This window comes from Gossypium hirsutum, chromosome A05, assembly GCF_007990345.1.
Source record: "Gossypium hirsutum isolate 1008001.06 chromosome A05, Gossypium_hirsutum_v2.1, whole genome shotgun sequence".
In the NCBI taxonomy this organism is placed as follows: Eukaryota; Viridiplantae; Streptophyta; class Magnoliopsida; order Malvales; family Malvaceae; genus Gossypium; species Gossypium hirsutum.
Window position 1 is genome coordinate 19473734 of NC_053428.1, and position 27200 is coordinate 19500933.

The following is a 27200-nucleotide window of genomic DNA, read 5'->3' on the forward strand; positions in this document are numbered from 1 at the left end:
TCTTACATTTTCATTCACAAATCTATCCATGTTAAAAAGATAAAATGATGTGTATTAATTCTCTTATTTGCAAGTCATTAGAATATAGTTCATGCGTATCTTCCAGTAAAAGAATCATAGAGATTTATATATTAGAAATCAGATTGTATTTTGGTACTTCTACTAAAAAATTGGATAAAGTAATCATTGTACGTTAGACTAAAAAACAAATTGGTCTTTCTGATAAAAATTTTATCAATCTCTACTGTTAAAAATTGATTCTTGTGCATTAACATTTAGTACATGTGGCATGCCACATGTCACTATCTAGTTATTCTCTTGGCCACTCAAAATTTAAATAATACAAATGAATGAATTTTTTAATAGAAAAGAACAATTTACTTTTTAATCTAACATGCAATGATTAATTGCCTATTTTTTGAATAAAGAGATGAGAATGAAATCTAACTTCAGTAGAAATAAAACAACAATTTACTTTTACCATATCTCCTTGTTTGATGATATGTTGCTAATGGTGATATACATAAATATATTAAGAAGTGTATTGGGCTAAAACAGTTGACAAGATATTTGACTTTAAATAAAAAAGATTGAATCAATCACCGAAATGGGACTTGCCTCAGAAACCACCATGCATGAGAATAAGCACGCTTCGGATCCTAAAGGTATTGACATCCCCACCACAATTGTCCCCAAAGAATTATCTACAGTCCTTTTATAGATGACAACACGAAACTTGTATAAATGTTGGTGTTGGATATATTGTTGAACATAATTATGAAATTAACCGTATCTAATAATACTTATATTCTTCTAACGACATTTAAAAGGGGGGGGGGCAGGAAGGCTTAAATTGCATCAAATGATGACAAGAGGAATGGAAGTTTAAATTTGGTGGCCAAATGGAACGTCATATTTAAGCAGCCTATTGGATTAGAAAAGGATTCCAGCCTAACATCGCACGGATGCATGTTCTACCACTTGGGTGCCTACTTTTGCTTCCATCATCATCCCCACAAACAATGTCAAACCTCACTCGAGTCATTTTCGGATACGGATAAAATGATACTTGAAAAAACAAATGAACGTATTCATGGTTATAAATTCGACTACAGAAGCTGGGTTATGTGGCAGATTTGAGGGCAACTTGGCTGATACGCCAGTCCCTGTTACTGGAAGAATCGAATATCAAAACATCATTGTATTTTAGGCTCAATACTCTTTTATAGTTTGCTAACACGCATCGTGCCTGCCTTCTTCATGAGTTCAGAAGCTGATTCTCTCACAGCATTTTACCTCCAAATTAATTAGTATTACATTGTAACGAGTTTGAAATGGGGTAGTAGACTTCCCACTGCCACTAGCAGTAGTGCCCAAGAATCTCAACTACATCAGCTACTGATCTGATGTAATCATCAAATCCTAAAATTATTCTTCATTTTTTGTTCCAAGTTCCAACCCCCCCAAATTGCGGGGATTCTTAAATTCTTATTCAGTGATTAACACGAGATTCCTACCAGAGGGCTGCAATGATTCATGGATCCCTACATTAAGGCTAACTATGAATATCTAACCCACTTGCAGTAAGAATCTCCACATACTCAGCCGCCCCACTGTCAATTTTTAAAAGTAAAAAAAGAAACAAATATCTACTGCAACGATAATAATTTAGTATCAGAAAGTTTCGTGAAAGAACTCTGCGCATACAAAGAAGGAAATAAAAGTGCATGTGTTTTGAAGCAAGAAGTTTTATTGGAAAAAGATTAATCAAGTTTCCACGCAAGCTTATTTAGCTGTCTAATTTTTTAAAAGCCAAAATACTGATATGTTGTTGTCTGATTGAGACATGGTCGGAATCATGATCTTCCATCCCCAATTTCAAATGTTTGGGTTCCATAACATGCATTACAATATGTGTTTTGGCTGGTTGAGATATATAACCTGGTGCTCGTGAAAAATATGAAACGAGGGTCCTAATCAATTAATAAGGGGCAAAACAGTGACCCTCTTTATCCACAATATACGCCTAAAATTTCCGAGAAACACTCGCCCAAGTTTCTGTCTCTCTCGTGCGATTTTGTGTGCAAATTGGCAAATTTGACGGGGCATGTGAATTTGTGAGGTTAATGTCTTCTTTCTAGTTCCACTCACCCCACCCAACACTCCAACAGGCTGTTGCCCTGCAATTCGTGGGTTTTCATTTTTTTTTTCTCTTTTAACTTAATATTGTTCCAGCCTAGGTGAAATTAGGTAAAACCTTCTTAATAATATTAACTTCAATATTTAAATTTAATTTAAATACTGTGAAAGCAAATCCATCTTCACTTCTTACTTCTACTAATCACTTGAGGATACATTGAATTTTTTTTCCTATATTTATAATGAGAGAAGAAATAATGTTTTCATAATTACATCTGTAACCAAATTAATCAAATCATTAATTTTTTTCTAAACACAATGTTACTTAAATCATAAATGTGTTTAATTCTCAATGTCTTTTAAATTAATGAATTATATGCCTTCTAAATCATAATTGAGATACTGGAAATTTGAAATTCAACCACTAAAATAAATATTAACAATTTTAATTCAAGTAAATAATATAATTAATCTGTAAGCATATATACAAAATCTAATTAAACAATAAATATATTAACAAAGTCCATAATTAATTAAACAATAAAAAAAGTCTATATCTTGATGTGAATTTCTTTAAAACAAATTAAGTTGGTAACTTCATTCCAGCATTTTTTTTTTAAGTCTTAAGCTTCACATCCAAATTTAGTGTAAAATATATTTATTCTATTGTTTTAAGAAGGTGTAATGATAAAATTTAGTCTCTAAATATTTATATTTTTTGCCAATTTGATATTTATTCTATTTTTAATTAAATTTAAACATTAATCTTTTAGAATGAGTTAAATTATTTTTATTTAGCGGAAATTAGGATTAAAATATTTAATTTTTAACAATGTTAGTGTGGCCAGTTGCGTAATAGTTCACGAGCACTTCACATTAACATGACAATATTTATTTTATGTTTTATATCAATAAATAATTTAAAATTATAAAAATTTAAAAAAACTTTAAAATTAAAAAAAAATCACAATTAGACCTAAGCTTAATTTTTAAAAATTTAAAAAATATAATAATTCTATAAAGTTAAAAAAAAATCAATATTGATAATGATTTTTAAAAATAAAGTTATAAACAATTAGGCCCTTTTAATGGTAATGCTTAAAACTTTGAAACTTCAACTTCTTAAGTATAAGTCTCATTTTTTTTATAAAATTATGTATGAATTCTCGATTTATATATTTTTGAGTTTATATCTTATAGGGGATTGAAATAAATATATTATCAATAAAATGATTATATATTAACTTAATAATAATTAGAATATTTTTGTAACTAATTAGATGTTTATTGTAAAAATTATTGAAGATAAAAAATAGATAGAATAAGTAATTAAATAATTAAATACAAAAATAAATAATTAATAAAGGGTAACATTATCCCTTTATTAAAAATTCATTTAATAAATCTTAGGAGGTTAGTATAATTTAATCAAATTTCATAGGCAAGTGGATATTTTTAAGGTAACTGTGTTATTAGTCATTATATGGTAGGTAAATATTGAAAATTGTTACTATACTTTTTTTTATTGATATTTATTATTATATTTTGAAATTATGAGTAAATTTTTCATTCAACTCTTATGTGATTGAATTTTACCATTATGCTTTGAATTAAATTTTTCATTCAACTCTTATGTGATTGAATTTTACCATTATGCTTTGAATTTTATTAAAATTTTACGCCAAATTTAATTTTTTTAATTAAAACTTACCACTCAATATTAATTTTGATGATTTAAAAATAAAGGTCTTTCAAATAAATTATTAACTAAATTAGAATTCCTATTTAATGAAATAAAAACTCAAATATATATATATTATAAAATAAAAAATAGTTTATTTTATGAAATAATCATTTTATTTAATTTTAATATTATAATAATTAGCATATTATTGTTAAATATTAAAGTAAAATATAAAATTGTGTATTCAAATGATAGCAAAATTTAATAATTTTTATTTTATTTTAATCAATTAAATGTAGAGTTACAAAATTCAATATAAAGTTAAAGTATAGTGATGAATTTATCTCTAATTCATAAGGAAAATGAGAAATATCAAGTAAGTGAAGTAAAGTGGTAAATTTGCACATTTGATCCTATATTTTAGAAATGCATATTAAAATTTAAAATATTAAAATCATCATTGTTCATTAAAATAATAATAAATTTAAAGATATTCTTGAATACAATATATATATATATATATATATAAGGATTGTAAGAAAGCTTTTTAACCACTTCTTAGTTAACAAGCCTTGGTAAAAATATATTCCTTTATTTTTCACAAATAAATATCAATTTTATGCAAAATTTCCCGTTGATTTGGTATTATTTTTAAACTATTAATTAGTATGTATTATTTTAATTAATTGGGATTTCAATTATAACTAAGAAACATAATATAAAAGATTCTCATTTTCGTAAGTTCATAATTTATCACAGGACCAAATTTAGCGTAGATTCTTTAAACATTCTCCTCAAACATTGGACTATAAATAAAGATCCTCTCACCCACCACCACCATCTCCCAGCTTCTCTCTTATACAAAACTCTCCTTTTCTATTCCTCATCAATGGCGCTCCGGAAAATTCTTGGGAAGCGTCCCTTGAGCTGTTATGGAATCACCTCATCCGGCTTGCCCACCGGTAGGGATTCTTCGACGGTCTTCACCTGAGGCCTTTGGAACAGCCGTCGCCGGGATTTCCGAAGATCTTCTCGGTTCCTGTGGGTGAAAAGTTGATAGAAAAGCTTCGAGGCATAAACATTTCTGGAAATCAGCTTCGGTTGGAAGGAATAACTCAGCCTCGACCTCTACCAATGGATGCCAGGGCTAAGGTTTCTGTTGAAGATGCGAGGAAGCTATTGAGGGCTTCTCAAATCCAGAAGCTTAAAGCGAAGCTAAGAGAGATTCCAAAAAGTTCGATTTCTTATTACGAGTTTGTTCAGATCTGCCTTGATGGATGTGGAAATGAAGCTCAAGGTTTAGAACTAGCTAAAGTGCTGGATCATTCGGGAAACGTCATCGTTTTAGGGAACGTCGTTTTCCTCCGCCCCGAAGAGGTATAAAATTTCTCTCCCTCCATTTTATTTATTTTAGGAATTATTCTTTAATATATTTTCAGTGACTGTGTCAATAAAAGCTTAAAAATAAATATAAATAATTCATTACTAGTCTTCCAAACTGTTTGGAGGAGTGCAATGCACGCGCTGTTGCGAAGTGGGTCTGGTTCAGCCGAATGGTCAGCTCCAGAGGACAGTCATAGTAAGCTAAACGAAGGCTTTTAAATGACCATTCTAATTTCTAAAACTCTAAAATTAGGTTCATGAATGACTAACCTAAAGCATGGGGGTATGAAATGAATATTGACTGAGTTTTATTCCCACAGTTGGCTAAATCAATGGAAAGCATGATTTCGGAATCGATGGCCCTCCCAGATGACCCAAGAAGAAAAGAGCTGGAAGAAATGGGGAAACAAAAGGCTGAAATAGACAAAAAGGCCAAGGCTCAGGTTCGTGGTGAGCTTTATTGTGGGCTGGGGTTCCTACTGCTTCAAACACTGGGATTCATGAGGCTTACGTTTTGGGAACTAAGTTGGGACGTGATGGAGCCCATATGCTTCTTCGTCACCTCCCTGCACTTTGCCTCTGCCTATGGTTTTTTCCTCACCACTTCCACCGAACCCTCCTTTGAAGGCTATTTTCAACGCCGTTTCAAAACTAAACAAAGGAAACTCATCAAGGCGCACAGCTTTGACATCGAAAAATACAATAAACTTCGTCAAGCCTTATATCCCAACATCTCTAATGTCTTGCCGAGCTTGGAGCGTTGCTCCTCTACCACCTTAAAACATGAAGACGAGGCATTCCTTTGACGCTCCTACAAAGGAAACTAATGGAGTTTTTTTCTTCTTCTTCTTCTAGCACTAGTTATATAATATTATGCGAAATAGAAAAAGGAACTGTGGATTCTATGATGTGGATCGCCAGTGACTTTGATATTTGAATCATAATTGTTCTTATCCAGTATCGATTCTTCTGACGATTGAGTACTATTAAGTAGAGTGCTGTAAAACCAAAATTAGCAAAGCAAGAAGCAAGATCCACATGCATAGTGGTCCTTAGATGTACAGCAATAGCCATCTGCTCGGCTACTATAGGTATATTATAGATGAACTAACTGGCTTTGTATTAGATCACGTGTCCTAGTTTTTGAGGGCGTGAGTTGATTTAGGTCTTTCTCCAATGATCTTGTAAATTGGTCCCAAGTCTTTTCTCAGGGAACTTTGTAAAGGGTAGTACTAGTATAAATTTCAAACGAGTAGCTTCTTTTTTTTTTTAAGAAAATAATAAATATTAATATAAATGTATTTCTTTTTGCTTTTATTATTTTTATATTATGTTTAAATCAGTTAAAAATAAAATATCTAAAAATTCAACTTAAGCCTAAAAAGTTTTATTCATAAGTACTTTTATCATTCTACCTAACAACAAAAAAAAGGAATTTTCCCTATAAACAAACAATGAAAAAAAAACTAAAAATGAAATGTTTAAATCATCTAAAAAATCGAAGATTTTTTGTAGTGAAAACAAAACCTATCAAATTAAAAGGTAATTTTTTTTGATGATTTTCTAAATGCTACTTGAATGAAAATGCATTACTAATATATCTATTTATAATGCTAAATCGTAATTTAATTTATATATAACTATAACACTAATTAATTGATACTTAGTTTAAAATAACAAATATGCACCCAAAATCTAAGTGATAATAATTGTAAAAATTGAATGTACAATTAGATTATTTATGTTTATCATTGTATAATAATTAATAATACATGCAATATTTATACATCAAACATGAATTCAAATAAATTTTTAAATGTACAATAATATTTTTTATTGTTCATTATATTATATATTCGAATAATAATTATTAATGTATTACTAATTATTATGTGATAATAAAAAATAATATTAATTAACTATTAGATCATTGAATGTATTTGAATAAATTAAGAATAATAAAACCCCTTAAATAAATTATACATATATTATTGTTTAGCATATGTTAAAGCAATTTTTTTTCACGTGCATTTTTAAATAAATTTATAAAATATTATTGGCATAAAATAAAAATAATTATAATTATTAGTGCTTTTATATAAAATATAAAATAATTTTAATTATTTTTATTTTATTAATAATTTTCTGAATCATCATCAATATCTTTATTATTATGGATATTTAAAGTATTATGCAAACAATCCAACCATGTGTAACGGCTCAACTTTCAGTGGTATTGAAAAATGTAGTTTTAGAATCTTATTTTTGTAAATTGAGTCTGTAAATATAAATTAATAATAATTACATAATTAATATAAAAATATATTAAAGATTAGTAAAATAATTTTGTCAAATTAGTAGTTGAATAAGGTTCAAAGACTAAATTGTAAAATCCAATAACTATATATTTTTAATTGACAAAAAGCTTGAGGATCTATCTAGCAATTAACCTAATGTTCAAAATGGCGAACAAACCATTTTCCAATACGAATAAGTGGAGAGTGATGACATTTTCCATTATACAAATGATTAAGAGATAATTAAAGTAATTAAGGCATGATTAACTTAATTAAACTATGTTAATTAGTGATTAATCATGGTATACAAGTATAAGTTAGTGCAGAAAAATGCATCATCTTTCTCTCCTTCACCATCCACCATTTTACAAACCAAATTTCGGCCAAGAAATAAATTGAAGGTAAATAAGTCATTTTTCATGTAATTTTTATAGATTTAGGGTCATGAGAACTTTATTTAGCTACCCATGAATCAATTTGATAAATTGCTTAAGTTTTAATGTTGCATGGTTTATTACTTGATGAATTATATTTGAAATTTATATATTTCAAGCTTAGATTGTAAAGTTAACTTAGCTTGTTCGTTAACTTGTTACATTAGGGACCAAATTGAATAAATGTAAAACATGTCATGAAATTATGCTAAGAATATAAAATATAACCAAATGAGAATAAATAAAATCAAATTTTAATACGAAGCTAGGGATTGAAAGTTATGTCTATCCCACGTTTAGGGACTAAAATGAATAAAATGTAAAATATGTGGGAAAAATAAAAAAAATAGATTTACTAGGATCATGCATCTTATAATATTATATAATACTATTTGGTAATAATTTGCTAAACAAAATATTTATCTAGATCAATATTTGGATCAAATTGGAGTTAATAGAGGAAAAGTTAAATCTGCATATTAGTCTTTGAATAATCTACTCATTTGTGTTTTGAATAAGTAAGTTCCTTTGGAACTTACATCTCATTTTGTATGATATATGTACTTGTGTTTAATTTGATATATGTATGCTTGAGTATGCTTTAAAGTACTAGTGGATTAATAAATTAAATTGAAATGTTATGTGATGATTGACTATTACGCAATAATGCAAGGCATAAATGTGAAAATCTGAATGACTACAAGGTATAGAAATGAAACATGTGATCATTTACAGGGTGTGATAAGTAAACGTGGATAATTACAAGGTATAACCGTGTGAAAATGATTGATTACAGGGATGATAATAAAATGTGTGTAATTAATGCCCATGTAAACTTGGCGTACAATTAGCATGTCAATAGGGTCATATGCATGCTTGTACGGGATATGTGATCGTATGGAGATTATTATAAGTTATATTGACATCCAACATCTATTGTGGATCATCGAGCATTATATGTCTCTATGAAGACCTTGGTGTGGTGTAGTTCACTCGTGTATCCAACTCTGTTTTACTAAAGTTGTAATAACCTGAAAATTTCTATAGTAAGATATTATCCTTGATATAGAAAAATAAGGAAATAAGTGACAAAAAGGGAAGTTTTGAGTTATGACAATGTTGGGAAGTAAATTATGATTTCTTGATTCAGGAAATGACTAAATTGTAAAAATATGAAAAGTTTTATTGCCTAAGAGTAAATACTTAAAACTTGAGGGGTTAAAGTGTAAATATAAAAATTTTGAAGGGCCAATAGTAAATATTTTAAGGGTGGAATGATCTAGAAACTAAGGAAAATAGATGAATTATGACCAAATTGAATAGTTGAAGAATTGTGAGGGACTAAATTGTAATTTTACCAAATTAAATGATGACTCAAGGATGGAATTTTAAAAGATAATAAAGGAAAAAATGGTCAATTGGAAGAGAGAGAAATCTAGAAAGTAATGATGATGTTGATGATATTTTATAATTATTTAATTGAGATAAATATTATTTTAATTTTTAATGAGATATTTTATTATTTATTATTATTTTATTATTAATTTATTTAATATATAAGGAAGAAAAGAAGAAGAATTTCTATCATTTTTTCATCCATGCAATTCATGTTAGAAGAAACGAGAAGAAAGAAAGTGTTTTTTCTTTATAATTTGGTCCTTCCACCAAAAATCTACTATTTTCACTTAGAAATCAAAAGAATTTCCATAACTATCGAGAGAGAAAGATGACAAGTAGACTATGAGGAGCTATAATATCAAGTTAGATTCAAGAATTAGAAGCTGGAGGAGAGAGAAAATCAAGTTAAAGATTGAAATCAATAAGACAAGGTAAGAACATCAAGATTTTAATATATTTTTAAATTTGATACTACTGAAAAAGCATGGAAATGATGTTAATGTAGAGTTTTCTTATATAACGTTTTATGTTCTTGATATGTTAGTGAAGAGAAAGTAATGAGAAATAGTGTAGAGAAAGAAAGTAAGGGTGTTATAAACATGGTAAATAAATATCTTGCACTAAAACAGTTTTGGACAGTAGCAGTAGGCTAACTTTGAAAAATCACCATAAATTTTGGAAATCGAATTAGAGGATGAAAAAAATACAAAATTAAATATTATTGAGTCAAGTTTCTTATAGAAGAAACTGTGTAAGCAGAGAAATTGTGAATTATGAGATATAATAAATTTTGTGAGACAAGATCAGAATTATTTTGGGTTCCCCTATTCTGACTTTGGAAAATCATAAAAAAATGGATAAAAATAATTAAGGGCTTAAATTTATAAGTTTAAAATCCTTAATGATATATTTTCAAGATAAATAGGCGAGAACATCATCTGAATCTCGTACGAGGAGATAATTAATTCTTAGAGAAGAAGGGTCAAAACTGTCAGACAGCAAAATAAGGATAACATTAAAAAATAAAATGTACTTATTGGCTAAATAAAAAATTATGAAAATTTTATGGTAATAATATATGTGAGTCTAGTTTCAAGGAAAATTATAATATCTTAATTTGGAGTTCTTTATCTTAAGATAAAAATAATTTAGTGACTATGACACGGATGGATAGCTTTGAATATACATATAAGTAAATAGTGAAATTATAGATAATGTTACTTATAAGCATGTTATATACATTAAGGATGTGGAATGGAGAGGAGGAGGAGGAAAATATATATGAATATTCAGCTAATATGGTTAATTTGCATGTTTTAGGCTCAAGGACTAAATTGAATAAAAGTAAAACTTCAGCGAGTAATTTTGTAAAAATGTCAAAAATGACCAAATTGAAGGGAATGAATTGTTTTATTATCTAAATTAATAAATTGAATGAAATTATTAATTTAAGATCGCGTGAAAATTTGGAAAATAATAAATTACCAAAATGCCCCTAAATCTTGGTATTTCTGCAATTTAGTCAGGTAAGCTCATATAACTTGAATGAGCATGTAAATATGTCAATTTAAATATTGTATTGTATTTTATATGATGTTTAAATTGAATATATGAAATGTATGGATGTTGAAATGAAAGAAATAATACATGTTTTAAGACTACTTGAAAGGGATAAAATCAGTTTGAATATTGGGTTCCGAATTGTAATAGGTGATTTCCCAAATGAAATAGTTCCTACATCTGTTACAGAAATAGATAACCCGGACGGTTAATATGACAAAAGCCTTCTCGAGAATATAAAGTGAATAGGATTCGTTCCTGATTCACTATAATACCTCAAAGTGGATAGGATTTGTTCCTGATTCACTATGGTAATTTAAAGTGAATAGGATTTATTCCTAATTCACTACGGTAACTTAAGGCGGATAGGATTTGACCTGAAAAGGGTAATCCTGATTCGCTACGGTTACATGATATATGATTCATTATGGTAGCCTAAGGTGGATAGGATTTGACCTGAAAAAGGTAATCCTGATTCGCTACGGTTACACGATACATGATTCCTTATGATAACTTAAGATGGGTAGGATTTGACCTAAAAAGGTAATCCTGATTCACTACAGCTACATGAGATGCGACTCGAGAGAGTGCTTGATGATTAAAGTCCTAAGGGTCATTTCTGAATATGAATTGATTGAACATGGAAATGTACGCTTTGAGTTTATTGTTGAAAAATCCATCAGAACTCCAATGATTCAACGGATAGAATATTTGATATGATACGAAAATTATAATATGAAAAGGATGTTACATGAAACATGAAAATGAGTATTAAATGATATAAATTAATTGAAATTATTTTGAAAATTTTGATAATGCCTCGGATCCTATCCCGGTCTCGGGTACGAGTATAGGGTGGTACAAAAGTTCCATCGGGTGAAATATTATAATTGAAGTAAGAAACTTGAAAATGTGATGAAATAGATTTAGTAAACGAATTTGAAATGCATTGAAGTGAATTGTGTGTAATTGGTATAATCTTATTGGTTGATAAGTTGATATGTCATTGAAATGAATTATGTTCAAATGGTATAACCTTATAGATTGATAATGGGATATTTCATTGAAATGTGTTAATTGTAATTGGTATAATCTTATGGATTGATGTTAGAATATGACATTGAGGTAAGCTATACGAAGGTGATTTAAATTGGTTATGTTTTTAATTTTGTTTATAATGTTTAAGGTGCATGAATGCTTGTTGCTCACCTTGTTGAAATTTTAATGTGTCATGTCCTAGTCAAACTAAGGTAGCTAATATGCTTGTATATGAACATGTTAAACATATTATTTTCCATTTGAACTTACTAAGCATTTATATGTTTATTCTAGTTGTTTTCTCTACTTGTAGATCATCATCTTGCAGAACTTATCAAACCGGTTTAGTGTGAAGCACACACTATCCACGAGATGATAGAATTATATTCATTTTGAGACCAAATATTTGTGACTAAAGGTGATCATGGGCTGGGCTGAGCTTCAACAAAATTTTAGACTTGTGTTCTAGGGTCGAGCTGGGCCCGACCCAAAAAATGAGCCTAAAATTTTGCCCAAGCTCGACCTACTCATATTAATTTTTTATAATATTATTTTCATGTAAAAATAAATTTAAAAAATATAATATATCAAATGCACTAAAAATAATAAAATAAATGTTTCCCAACAGATTGAAAATAAATAAATAAAAATATACTTAAATAACAATAAAATAGATGTAACTTAACAAGCAAATGCCTCTAAAATAATAACAAAATTAACAATAAAACAATAATTATACAATACCCAAACAACAAAATAATAATAATAATATAATAGTGAAATGACAACAAAACACATAAACAATTATTTATTTATTTATTTTGTAAATTCGAGTCGGGCCAAGTTTGGACAAAAAAAGCTTACCCGAGACCTAGTTAATTTAGAAAATTGACCTCATTTTTTGCCCAAACCCATTTTTTGAACTTATATTTTTACTAAAACCTTCTAAAATTTTCGGATGGGTCTTCGGGTCGGGTGAAAGTTTCTTATGAAAAAAGAAAAGAAAAGGGAGCTTAAAGAGAAATGGGCTTTGGAACAGACTAAAGAGGAAATCGAGGTCCGAGGGGTTAATGGGCGGGCGCATACAATTCCACAAAATCAACAAATTTAGGCAGATTTTTGTATTGAAGTTTTCAATTTATACGTTCACATCGGATAACCAGTGTTGGTTCTTTCTTAGCATTTGGACCAAGCAACATTAACATATGTTCTAAACCTCACCCACTTCTTATTTTCAAAGCAATATATATGTATATATATATAATACACCCTCACAGTCTAACAGCTCACTTGCATATCATTATCCAGAGAAAAAGATGTTTGAACCCTTTCTACTGGGGCATGGAGTACAAAATTATTAGAGTTTGGTGCCCACTCCACATCGTTTTAGGAAGCTATGTAGCCATGTCCCATGCATATTGTGATATTTATTCATCATTATCCACTAACCCGACCCAAATCCAAATCCAAACCCTGCTCTGCTCTGCTCATTTTGTTTTCCCAATCCTGGACCTTAGCACTCACTACTCACCCACCCTAACAAAGTACCCAACGTAATTCGATTAATGATTGCAAATATAGCTTTCTTTTGCAATTGGGCTATTCAGATAAATTAGACCTGCCTGTCTACCACTACCACTATACCGCCTGAAGCAGCATTCGGCTCTAGACTCGAGACCCAGCTAACACTTTTTGTTATCAAGAAAAAACAAACAGCTTTTTCTCTTTGGGAGCAAATCTAACGACTTGTATTGTGTCCAACTAATCCCACCAACTCTACTAGCTAAATTGAATCCCAACTTCACTTAATTATTTTCTAAAATTCAATATTTAATAAATTTTGTTCGAATTTCAATATTTATAATATTTTCCTATAACCCTTTCTCAGCCTAAAAAACCTAGTATTAGTTTCTAGTGGGTATTAGACCAAATATCAACCTTATTTGTCGGTTTCCATTCATTTTCAGTTCTTACTTTTTGAGTAGGTACTATTAGGTCATTGTTGTGTTGATGTTTGATTAACTAAATGTAAAATTATTTTTGGTAATAGAATTATCAATATATATATAATATTATTTGTCACAATATTTGGTGTTTTATATTATTTCTTTGATTTATTTAGTCGAAAATTCAAAATTTATTATTTTTTATAGAAATCTATTCTATTTTTTATTCTTTACAGCACAACAATTTAAGTTTTATGATATTGATAATTTAATACATTTTTCTAGTAAAGTAGTTTAAATAAACTATGATTGACAAATAATAATAATTAGTTAGGACTTCTCTTTAATAAAAACATTTTGTATTAAATAATATTATTTGTTATCATTTAAATGTAAATTTGACCAAAATATAATAAATACAACGAAATATTAATTTTTTCAACTTATAATAAAAATATATAATTGAAATATTACTTGAAAGTATATCAAAGAATGAGATAATTTAAATCATTAGAATTTATTCCTTTAAAAAATTTTATTATTATTTCATTTCGGCATAAAGTAAAATGAATTGAAATCATTAAAAATAAGAGGAAAATTGTCTAAAATCTCAATTTATATAAGATTACATAGAGAATATGTAGTTTTGATATTACTCCATATATCTCAACGTCTTAGCACTATCGGGAGCATAAGATTATCGTTACATGTAATCCTTGAAACCCAAGCAAGAACATATTATCTCCAATAATGTAAGATTACTCGAACTAAATGATAATTCAAATTGATTTGATTCTTGATTTTTCCATACGAGTTTTGAATTTTTAGACTTCTTTTAATAAGACAATTCTTGTTTTATAGCATTTGGACATTATTAGATGAAGTTCATACCTATATTTTTTTTAAAAAAAATATTCTTTATATGCAAATTTAAGTTATTTTTTATTATTTTAAATATTTGTTACATAAAAAATTAAATAAAAACAAAATTCAATTCAAATAAGTGTAAATTTTAAACATTTATTAAAAAAAGACATAATAATTTATATAACCTTCTAACTTATAAAAAAAGTTATTTTTACTGATTATTTAAATTTTTATCTATTTTAACCATTAAACTTATATTGTTTATAAAATTATTCTAAAATAAATAAAAATGTGTTCCCTTTAAAAAAAAACACTCAATTATACAAGCAATGTAATTTCGAATATATTGACTTTTCATGTAGGGCCTACAAATACAATGAACCCGATAAAAGGTCTTAATCCAGAATCTTTTTTAAATTAGAGTTGTGCTAATTAATTTATAAGCATGTTGGCCATTGGGGAATAATCTCCTTTGATAAGCATTCAAATCTTAACAAACATATATACTCCAATCCAAAAAAGAGCCTGCTCTGCTCAGCTTTTCCACCATTATTATTTATTACCTTCTGAATCAATTCACCAATCCAACGGTTTCTAGATGGCTTCCATGATCTCTTGTCATGTGACAGCCTTCCATCCTATAATTTCATCACTATAATTTTTTCATAGTTGAGTGAAGGAGCTGGACTCCAACTTGTCTATATGTCTTAAATAACCAAAACTATATATAATATAAACATCAAGTTGTAAGGAGCTCCTGACGTAATTAATGTCGGCAAAGAGGAAAACTGAAATTTAATGCTGTTCCGTTGTTTTCTAAGAATAAGGACCCCACTCCATGGAGTGAACTGAAAGCATTCTTCCATCTCACTGTAATGAATTAAAAATCCCAGATCTCTGGATTTGAATTACCTTTCTTAAATGATGGTATTCAATTTCTTGTAATTGCGAAATAAATGCAACGGCCATTTTACGGGACTAGTGTGCCAAAAAAAAAACATTAAATTCTTAGATTAAATGACTTTCTTTTTATAGTTCTTCGGAAGAGCAATAAATAAGGTAGCAGTCGCTCCCAAAACCCAACAAAAGGCGTTTGGGCTAAAATTTGCTTGCCTTCATAATTAAAATACAAATCGTGAAAGATGCCATTATGGGTTAATAAATTTGTTTTCCAGGAAAATGATAAGAATAAGCTGAAAATTCAGTTCAACAGTGACCAACATAGGCACGAATTTTGGGGGCCCCTTTTCCGTGTGGCGAATACTAAAAATGACAGTATGGATAAGTTAGCTTTACTTGTTTTGTTTGCCTTTAATAAAAAATCTCTTACTTGTTAATGATAAAGAAAATTACATAACGTGAGGAGTTACCAAGTTGTACAAATATAACCACTTGCTGTCTGATAAGCATGCATGAGAAAAACGTTGTTATTTTTATGAATTTATACAGCCATCTTTTTTTGGGTAATTGCCTTGGCTTATTAGTTGCTCTGTGTATGTAAGTACGTAATGATAGAATCATGGATGTTGATCAATTTTTATGACAAGCCGTACACAATAAGAAGTGCCATTTTCAATGCTTTTATTTATAAGCTTGATTTTGCTTGAATTGCGAATCAAACTCTCCCATTGACGAGTAATTTAAGAAATATATATATATAGAGAGAGAGAGAGAGAGAGAGAGAGAAAACACCCAAATTGTTACCATTTTAAACAAGTTATGAAAGTTAAAAAGTATATATTTCTATGAAATTGATTACAGTTAAATTGAACATATATTATATTTATATTTATATTTATGATTATGATTATAGTTGTAAACTCATTAAAAACATATTTATCACCACTTCATTTTCTTTTAAATAAATGGATCTACCTAAAATAAAAATAAGGATATATTTGCCACATATTATCCAGTCATCTAATTATGTCCCTTATCCAAACTGTAGGACCAAATATCTTCAGATAGATTGGCAACTAGATATAGGACACGCTGGCTTTAATATTAATTAATATATATGAGGGTATTTAATTTGAGATAATTTATTAATTAAATTAATCAGATATACCTATTTTCTTTATTAACTAATGTAGGAAAAGATTAAGCTATTGACTAATCATTTTATAATACAGAAAAGTTGCCAAGGCCATGCAATTTTATAATAAGCAAACCATGGAGGGGAAAAACAATTAATTTACCAGACGTCTACCTAAAATTACCATTTCCCCTTAATTTTATTTACAAAACTTGTGGAATATAATTCTGCCAGTCCCTATACTATTTAGACATTGTGGAAAACATTAAAAAAAAATAGTCCTTTTGTTGTTAATTTCATGAATTTATTTCTTTCTAGTTAAAAAATTATAAACTACAATTAATAATACTGCTTAATTATATTTAAATATTTATCATTAATTGGATTAATTGTTAATTTTTAAAATCTCAAATATTCAAATTTAATAAAAAAAATTATAAAGATTTTTATCAATTAGATTTGAACTTTCAAGCCTAAGACTTCCTTTAGCTTGTAGAAACATTGGTAGTTTTTATTTTCTTGAAAAATGAAATACCATAAATTGGTTGAAAATTTATAAAAATAGTTTTAAGTAAATTAAAATATGTAAAAAATAGAAAAATAATAAAATTATTTTTATTGTTTTCTTTTTAAATATCAAATCTCTTACACTAGATAGAATCTATATAAATGTGGGAATTATTTTATTTTATTTTTTCTTATATTTCTATAGTATAAAAATAGGTAATAAACGTGTTTTCTTATTTTATGTTTCAAATCAAAATTTTATTATTATTTACCGGCTGTATTTTCAATTTTCAATTTCCAAGTAATAAAAATAAAATATTTTTTAGAAATGGAAAAGAATATTTTTCAAAATCAAACTAAACCTAAATTCTTGGAAAAAGCTAAAAGCCCAAAGTGTAGAAGGACTGAGAGCATATATAAACAATGAACAAAATAATAATAGAATAAAAAATGATCGTCTCAACCCACCCCCACCAACATCTGGTGATTTATATATAATAATATATATCATTTCCTCTCCTCTCTCTTCATTTTCCTCTTTTTTTTCTTCACTGTCACTGTTTCTCATCTCTCATAATAGAATAGAGAAAAACCCAGACACATGAGAAAGCCAGATAAAGAAAATTTAGAAATCTTGTCTTTCTAGCAGTGTTGATTCACTGCACTAGAATAATCCATTTTTTTGTTTTTTTAAAAAAATTGTAAGTTATTAATCATTATATTCCTTTCGATATTTTGTTTGTTTGGGCTTCTACAAATCGAAAGAGCTTCGTAAAATTGTTTTTTGTTGGGAAGGTTTTCGGATTGGATTTTGGTGTCGAAATGTGGATGGAAGGGTTGGTTTTATTGGTGGTAAACTCGATTGAAGAATCGATAAAGATTAGATGAGTTAGTGTCTACTTTTTAGATATTTAATGGAGCTCCTAATCCACTTTGGTTCAACAACCGTAGTCAGATTTGGTTTTAAGCTTCGATTTGCCGCCATTATATTCAAGGTAAAGTTCCCATTTCACTTTAATTTCTTTTTTGAAAAAAAAAACTGTTTGAATAGTAAAAGGGTTGGAAGGTGTATGCTTTTGATTGTGGAAATAAATAAAAAATGTTGCAGAGCTTTTGGTGTCAAGGACAAATTAGTTCGACAAGGAAGAGATATTTCGAACATTACTGTTTATATGTATATCAAGAAAATTATTTGTTTGTTTCTTCGTATAAAGATGTTTCTTTTTGGTACTTCATAGTTTTATTTATATTTAGTTAATTCGTCGTAATTAGTTTCCCTTTTTGCTGCGCTTTCCTTTTCTGGAAGGTGTTTACTAAGGATTAGTCGTTGGTAAAAATGTGAGCTCTTAGTTTAATGAAATCTGAAAAGTAGCTGGAACTCATACATTTACTGCTTTTTGCCATATCCCCAATTTATTACTTTTGAATTATTTGAAGTTGAAAGTTTTGGGGTCAACGTCACATCAAGCAAGTTAAATCGGAGCTCATGATTTGCAAAATATTAATTTCTGTGCTGGTATTAGCCACTCGTTGCTTTGTTTTAATTGATCCGTTGTTGCATAGAGTTCTTCGTTATTAATTTTGGGGTTTCTTGTTTGTGCATTCCCTTTAAACTCAAGCTTTTCTGGTTTCTACTGCAGATTTTATTGATATTCTTATGGTTTGAAGCTTCTACTGCAAAATTTAGGGAGAATCATCTGCAGTGGGAAGTCCCAGAAAGAGGAAGTAGTGAAAACATTGTCTCACATTCATGTATTCATGACCAGATAATTGAGCAGAGGACGCGACCAGGTCGTAATATTTACTCGGTTACCCCTCAGGTTTATGAACATTCCGATATCCCAGATCATGTCCACCACAAAGGAAGGTCGTTGCTTGGGGTTCCTGAATTGCTTGGGCATACAAAGGATGCTAAGCAACCTATAAGAATTTATTTAAATTATGATGCTGTTGGTCACTCACAGGATCGAGATTGTCGAAAAGTTGGGGACATTGTGAAGGTGGGTGCTATATGCTTCCTATAAATTCCATATTGCTGGTCTAGTCATGGCTGTGAATCTAATGTTGGATACTTGGTGTTTGTTTGTTCATTTCCAGCTTGGGGAGCCTCCTCTGAGTTTTCCTGGATTACCCTCCTGCAACCCCAATGGCGGTCCTCCGATTTATGGTGACTGTTGGTATAATTGCACTTTGGATGATATATCCGGGGAGGATAAACGTCATCGACTTCGCGAGGTTTTACTTTGTATTTACAAATATGTTTTCTTTTCTTTGAGTTATGATTAATCAAATGCTGACTTTCAAAAGAAATTTTGTGAAGGCTCTAGGGCAGACAGCTGACTGGTTTAAGAGAGCCTTGGCTGTAGAGCCTGTGAAAGGGAATTTGAGATTGAGTGGATATTCTGCATGTGGACAAGATGGAGGTGTGCAACTTCCACGTGAATATATTGAAGGTATCTCATTGCAGTTCCATTTCTTTGTTCAGATTGCCTCTAAGAGTATTTTCTTGTTAGGTTTGTTCTTTTGTATATGTTAAATCTTTAAATTTTCTTGCAGAGGGTGTTGTTGATGCGGACTTGGTTCTGCTTGTGACTACGAGACCTACCACTGGCAACACTTTGGCATGGGCGGTAGCATGTGAACGTGACCAATGGGGCCGTGCAATTGCTGGTAATTTCTTGTTTCTCCATCTCTAATCATGGAATATGTTGCTGTCATGTGCAGTAGAAATCTAAAATCAGAAGCAATTGCCAACTTCTGTTTTGTAGGCCATGTGAATGTTGCTCCTCGACATTTAACAGCTGAAGCAGAGACTTTACTTTCAGCTACTCTTATCCACGAGGTTTGATGATTTTATTTTCATTAGCATAGAAGGATAGAAGGAAATTTCATGTTCTAAACACCCTTCTAATCTTGTTCCAGGTTATGCATGTTATTGGCTTTGACCCGCATGCTTTTGCCCACTTTAGAGACGAGAGAAAAAGGAGGCGTAGTAAGGTAATTGCTTGACATCTACAATTAATATGCGCTTGATAAACTATTTGTGTGATAAACTTCTCAAGTCAAAGCGCAAATCCTCAAGACTTGTTCTTTGCCTTTGAAAATGGAGTTTGACTTCATAGTTGTATGAATGCTTTTGAGACTCTGTTGCTTATGTCTTGTCACTACCAATAAGAAAAGCCTATGTTTCTTATTGTGTGAGTATTTCATGGATGTAATTTAGAACCTCACTATCACACGGTCATTTCCCTGCAATTTGCAGGTTACTGAACAGAGTATGGATGAAAAGCTTGGAAGGATGGTAACTCGTGTAGTGCTTCCACGTGTTGTCATGCACTCACGACATCATTATGGGGTATTGTTAACTTCTCAGTTGTGCTGAGTTTTGTGGCTTTAGATTACTGGAAAACAAAATAAGAAAATCAAACAATTAGTTGATAGTTTAATTGACAGGCATTCTCAGAAAATTTTACAGGCTTAGAGCTAGAAGATGGGGGAGGACGTGGTACATCAGGTATTGACTTCTGTCCCTGTTATTTTTGTCTCTCTCCACTTTATTGAGGTGCTGGTTTGGGATTTTTAATCTTGGAAACCATCTAAAAACTAGTGTACAATACATAATATGGTTCTTAATTGAAGATGCAGCAGTTTGGTCCTAAATGCTTGAGTGATGACTTGGCTACAGGATCTCATTGGGAAAAGAGGCTTTTGATGAATGAAATAATGACAGGATCTGTGGATACAAGATCAGTGGTTTCAAAAATGACTTTGGCTTTGTTGGAGGATAGTGGATGGTTTCAAGCTAACTATAGCATGGCAGATCATCTTGATTGGGGTCGCAACCAAGGAACTGATTTTATTACTTCTCCTTGCAATCTCTGGAAGGGGGCTTATCATTGCAACACAACCAATTTTTCTGGTTGTACATATAACAGGGAAGCAGAGGGTTACTGCCCGATTGTAACTTATAGTGGAGACCTACCTAAATGGGCTCGGTATTTTCCTCAGGCTAACAAGGGTATTTTTCTCATTTGGTTCTTTTTATCTGTCTCATTTATGTTTTGAGACTGTCTGAGCCCTAGAATTATTTGTGAAGATTGAAGAGTCACTGTATTGACATGAAATTTCGATTAGCTTGCACATAAAGAAAGTTATTTTTAATGTTGGTTTACATCAAAATGTACTTCCTAAACTGATGCTGATGTTCTTCATGCAACTCAAGTATGCTAGTCAATGAAATGGTTTCAAGATATGGGCATTTAGTGGAATACCATTAATGGTTATCAACATAGTTGGATTTTTAGTTTGGTCCGTGTAAGGTATATGAACTTCTATGTTTGACCTTTGCAGGTGGCCAGTCTTCTCTGGCTGATTATTGCACGTACTTTGTGGCTTACTCCGATGGATCTTGTACAGATACTAACAGTGCAAGGGCCCCAGACAGAATGTTAGGTGAAGTAAGAGGGAGTAACTCTAGGTGTGTTTTGACCTTATAAACTTCTGCAGGACATAAACTTTTCTTCTTAAATGGGACACAGTTTGACCTTGTAAGGCAATGGCTGATGAATTTTCTTTTGTGATGAATAGGTGCATGGCTTCGTCCTTAGTACGTACTGGTTTTGTACGGGGTTCTATCACCCAAGGAAATGGTTGTTATCAGCACAGATGTGTAAATAACTCTTTAGAGGTATGGATTGGTGTTTGTGTAAAAAGCAGCCTTATAGCTTGAGAGTTATGACCTTTGTGGGCTGTCATTGTATTTTTTTCAAAATATAGTTCTTTGGCAAATGTTGATTTACTGCAATGTCCAAATTAAAACAAATCTTCTTTCAGTCATGCCATGGCTGAATGAAAATACCCTTTTTATTTATAACATTAAATGTTAAATTTCGAGCTTAAAAAAAAGAAGTTAAATTTGGCAAAGAAGCACTGGCTCATTGACGTTTATACTCTTTCCACCTCGGAGTTTATCATTAATTTTGTTAAATAATTGTTCTTTCTAGGTTGCTGTGGATGGTATTTGGAAGGCATGTCCTGAAGCTGGTGGACCAGTTCAGTTCCCTGGATTTAATGGTAATTTTGATCTTCTAACTTTTTAATCAATAAGATCCTATCTATATGCATTAGTAATTTCTTTTGATGTTTTATCTGTAGGAGAATTGATTTGTCCTGCTTACAAAGAACTCTGTAGCAATTGCCCTGTTTCTGTGTCAGAGCAATGTGCCAATTCTTGTAATTTTAATGGTGACTGTGTCAATGGAAAATGTCATTGCTTTCTTGGATTCCATGGTCATGATTGTAGTAAAAGTGAGCTCTCAAGGATCCATCTGTATTACATTATTTAGACATTGTGTTAGACAAAACTTCATATATGAACTCTCTTCCTAACTAATCCTTTTCAATAAATTGATCTTATTTTCCTTTGTCCTCTTGTCTTATAAATTCCAGGATCTTGCCCTAACGATTGCAATGGGCGTGGAAAGTGTCTGTCAAACGGAGTTTGTGAATGTGAAAATGGTCGTACCGGAGTTGATTGCTCTACAGGTATAGTGTTATAAATATTTAAGTTGGAAAATATTCTTACAGTTACTGAATAGTTATTTATTTATGTAACTTTTGGAGTATGCATGTTTTATTCTATCCTATTAATGGTTTTCTGTAAGTTTCTGTGTTTGGGAGTAAACTTTGAGGGTTCTAGCTTGTGACATCGTTGCCTGGACCCTCTTTAAAGTGCGTTTATGTGCAGAATTAAGTGTACATATGAAAGATGCAGTCCTTGTTTTGAAGAAAAATAACTTTTAACTGTTGACTGCTGCTTCAACATACTAATGCATTCATAGATACCTTTTCATGCCTGCATGAGGGGATAAATACAGTCAGTTAATTACCTTTATTTTTCACTTATACTGTTTTACTTGGAATTTTATGCAGCTGTCTGCGATGAACAATGCAGCCTACATGGTGGGGTCTGTGACAATGGAGTTTGTGAGTTCCGCTGTTCTGACTATGCAGGCTACACATGCCAGAACAGCTCCACACTCCTCTCCAGTCTTTCAGTATGCAAAAATGTGTTGGAGAGGGAGTTGTCTGGGCAACACTGTGCACCCAGTGAGGCAAGTATATTGCAGCAACTAGAAGAAGTTGTTGTCATGCCGAATTACTACCGTCTGTTCCCTGGTGGTGCTCAAAAATTATTTAATAATCTCTTTGGGAGCAGCTACTGTGATGCAGCTGCGAAGCAACTAGCCTGCTGGGTAAAGTTACTCATCCCTGCTCTTCTATTTCCAAGCATTTTTCTTTCGTAGTACCTATTTTCTCCATTGATAACCAATCTCAGGAGCTAGACCCTAAAAAATGCTTAATCTATATGACACTAGATTTCTATCCAAAAATGTGATAATGATGGGGACAACAGATTACGAGTATGCCATTCAGCATGTCAGTCATATAATTTAGCATGTGGAGCTTCACTAGACTGCTCAGACCAAACACTTTTTAGTAGTGAGGAGGAAGGTAATGGCCAATGCACTGGCACTGGTGAGTTGAAGCTTTCATGGTTTAACTGGTTGCGAACTAGCTTATTTTCAAGCAATACATCTTTGAAAAGAACATCTATAGAATATAGTCAGTCATAGGCTCTAATTGTTCTTCTAATTTTTGACCTGTAATTTTCTAGGATTCTAGCATGGTAAAGGTGGCACATAATACTGTGCCCCAGCTGTAGAGTTTGTTTGTGCTTGGCCCCAAAATCAATTAGAAAAATTGGACATCATTAGGCTTTGAAAGATCAAAGCCACTTGTAGAGAAAACAATACCCCCCACCCCCCGGGCCCCCCCCCAAAAAAAAAAAAACCCTCATTTACCGTTGGCCGAAGGCCTTGAAAGGAAAGCAAAATTCTCATTAATTTTGTACTTTATCTTAGTTTGTCCTTCACTTACGATGCGCAAAACTAGTTCATTTTAGTAATACAGGCGGTAATTGTTTCGTAATTTATTCAGAAAAAGGAAAAACAAGTACTCTTTTATTTGTTTCTAAAGCAAATTTATGGTTCATTATGAAGTGCAAAAACGAGTGACGTAATAACCTTAAATTATGGTTTTAAACATCTTTAAAATTGGTTTCATCCATAAGTTTATCCGTTTAAAGTAAAACAATAAGTCGAGGTTTACTTGGATTCTCATTAAAAGCATAAGAACAACAACACTTTGTATTTGTCATATTTTCAAAAACCATGCATCCTCCATAGAAGCTGTGGCTCACGCAAAGCTTATGACTTGTCTTCTTATTTTTCGGTTCTTTAATATTATCATTAGATTGGTGAATAATGCTTTTCATATTTATACACTAATTATTTTCTCACCAAACAAACCAAATCAAACCACAATCTTTATATCTACTCATAAATCGTTAATTAAAGGACCCAACTTTGCATCTATTCTAGACAGATGAAGCAAACTATCGGCTAAAATGTTTTTAACTTTAAAACCTTGCAATCCAATCAGGTTTAAACGATAGAGTAATACGTAGTACCAAATAAAACATGGGTTATCAATCAAATCAAGATCATGTTCATTAGCTGGTTGGACAAAATGTGATCAGATAATCCGCCCCGGTGCAAGTCATGGTACTAGTGGCGTCATCGTAAGCATAACTGTAAGCCGTAGGGCATGCATTTTTGAACAATTGTGAGTACATTGTCGGTGAGCAAGTCTGAGGCGTACCATGTGCGCCAGTGCAGCAATATTCCGGCGTGTTGAAGGCAGCACAGGCGCTTTTACAAGCGACGACAGAACCTGAGTCCATCATCTGTAACTCGGCGGGGCAATTTGTGTTGAGGTCATTGACGCAACCTGCATATTGGCAAGTCCCTGTACCACCAACTGCCTTGACTGCTACGGCCATGTTGTAACCATCTACGAGACTAATGTCATAAAAGTCCTTATTGTCATGTCCATTAAGGGTGAACTCGATCAGGGAAACGGGTGGGATGCCACCGCCGTTGCACTTTAACGCGCCACCACAGTCACCGGTTACACATTTTCCTGAGCCAGAGTTGTCGAAATTGCAGCCAGTTCGACCCCAAAAGCGACCAGACCAACCAGGTGGAGGGTGGAGCCGGGATGATGAACCAGGAGCCAATGCAAAACCACCATCACCAAGGGGAGGGCCATTTGCGGTCAGGGAACCAGGCCATACTGTGAAACTACAACGATTTTCGAGTGTAAAGCTTGTTGCTGAAGAAAATATCGCCCCTGAAATCGTTGTTATAAGCAAAGTTCAGTCAATGTTATTTATTTGAATAAAAAAATTTGAACCATCGACTAAGCATCGATTCTAAATACTCATCTTCAAGTGGAAAAGATAAAAGCTTTTATTACATAAACCATAAAATAAACAATGGAAAAGAAACAGAAAAGAATAATGTTCTAATGCAAATAAAGGGAATGCATTTACCAAATGAGAAGAAATTCAGTAGAAAAAGAAGATAAATCCCAAAGGAAATCGCCATTACTGCCTTGTGAAGAAGAAGAAGTTTGAGAAGAAAATGGGAAGGATTTAGAGTGACTTGATGCAAGGAGAATTGGGATGATGTGGGGGGAACTACATAGAATGTTATCGTATTTATAATAGGCCAGTTCGGGTTCTACTGCCCCCATAAATTTTGGTTGCAAATATATGAAGGTCGCCCTATCTTTTCGTGAACAAGATTAGATTTTTTTTGAAAAAAAGAAAACAAATTAACAAGATTTGATTTTTCAGTTTTGAAAGAATTATCAAAAACGTTACATTTTCTTTTACACATTAAAAGTTTTAACCCTATCTTTTCATGGTGGGTTGGGATAGTTCCAATTTGAATTTCCTACAGGCCTGGCCCTCGGCTTAACAGGTTGGGATCTTAACCGAGAATCAAGGTCCAAATCTTGAAAGAGTCATACAACATGTATATGTTCTTTCATTATCTTGGAAATCAATCAATAAAATTGCCTGAATTATTAGTAAATCTTTCCAAAATACTATCTTTACTTCATCTTTTTACATTAAAGTGAATCTTCATATACAAATAATTTAGATTTTAGAAAAAGAAATATCCAATGTTTTTATTATTAGGCATCATTAAGAGACAGTTTTAAACATACATAAGATGCAGAGAGAAAAAAGGGATTAAAGAGTGAGACGACTAGGTTGATTGGCGATCATGGTGTGCCGTGAAGCAACATAATATAAGAGATTTGATCTCACGCACGTGGCCAACATCAGCACAACCTCCCATTCTCAACACTCCCCACAATCCCCACGAGCTGCCTTTTCTATATTTTCCACCACCATTCCCTATTATCTTTCTTAATTAATCCATAATCACCCCCTCTTTAATCTCATTTTAACTCCACTCAAAATCCGTTTTTTAATCATTATTATGGGACTTAATCATTGCATTTCCGGTAATATATTTCTTGGGTTTCGACTTTGTTCTCATTTTCCTTCAATCCAAACATGAAACACTTCTCTGCAGGTTTGTTTCCAATTTTGGCATATTGATACAGCTGATCGAAGCTTGTCTGATAATGCGGTGAATGGCAAACAACATCGAATCTAAATTTTTTGCAGACATTGCCATATTTGTTTTTGACAAGGAGACAGCAGAAGATACCTCCCTTAACCATAACCTCTTTTAGCACCATAATCATAATCCTAACCCTAACCCCAAGGGCTGAGATTAAAAACACATAACACGGAGCAAACAAGTGATGCAATAATGGAGGTGGATGGGAACAGAGGAAAACCTAACACATGCAAAATAAAGTTGACAATAACCTGTAAAAGTGTCTCATTTGGCCACACCCTGATGATGAGAACTCAATAACTAACTTTTAATTACCTTTCAATCCACTTTGATTCAAAAATTTGACAAT

At 31.3% G+C, this 27200-nt stretch overlaps 3 protein-coding genes across 3 annotated transcripts; 2 read left to right on the top strand and 1 right to left on the bottom strand.

Annotated features, from left to right (window-relative positions):
* Positions 1 to 607: 607 nt before the first annotated feature.
* LOC121228878 (calcium uniporter protein 4, mitochondrial) lies at positions 608 to 6523 on the top strand. The gene is made up of 4 exons (XM_041111891.1): positions 608 to 665; positions 1116 to 1201; positions 4790 to 5200; positions 5527 to 6523. The coding sequence occupies exons 1-4, from the start codon at positions 608 to 610 to the stop codon at positions 6010 to 6012; spliced, it is 1041 nt and encodes a 346-aa protein (XP_040967825.1). The 3' UTR covers positions 6013 to 6523.
* An 11241-nt stretch (positions 6524 to 17764) lies between these two features.
* On the top strand, positions 17765 to 24193 carry LOC107942010 (leishmanolysin-like peptidase). Its single transcript, XM_016875647.2, has 17 exons — positions 17765 to 18283; positions 18929 to 19288; positions 19386 to 19523; positions 19609 to 19741; positions 19845 to 19958; positions 20057 to 20130; positions 20211 to 20285; positions 20551 to 20643; positions 20742 to 20802; positions 20974 to 21306; positions 21639 to 21765; positions 21876 to 21975; positions 22292 to 22361; positions 22443 to 22595; positions 22737 to 22832; positions 23220 to 23542; positions 23666 to 24193. Exons 1-17 carry the CDS (start codon positions 18203 to 18205, stop codon positions 23921 to 23923), a joined length of 2589 nt encoding a protein of 862 aa, XP_016731136.1. The 5' UTR covers positions 17765 to 18202; the 3' UTR covers positions 23924 to 24193.
* A 471-nt stretch (positions 24194 to 24664) lies between these two features.
* LOC107942011 (pathogenesis-related thaumatin-like protein 3.5) lies at positions 24665 to 26054 on the bottom strand. The gene is made up of 2 exons (XM_016875648.2): positions 25744 to 26054; positions 24665 to 25541 (listed from the first exon to the last, which is right to left on the bottom strand). The coding sequence occupies exons 1-2, from the start codon at positions 25796 to 25798 to the stop codon at positions 24862 to 24864; spliced, it is 735 nt and encodes a 244-aa protein (XP_016731137.1). The 5' UTR covers positions 25799 to 26054; the 3' UTR covers positions 24665 to 24861.
* Between the last annotated feature and the right edge of the window lie 1146 nt (positions 26055 to 27200).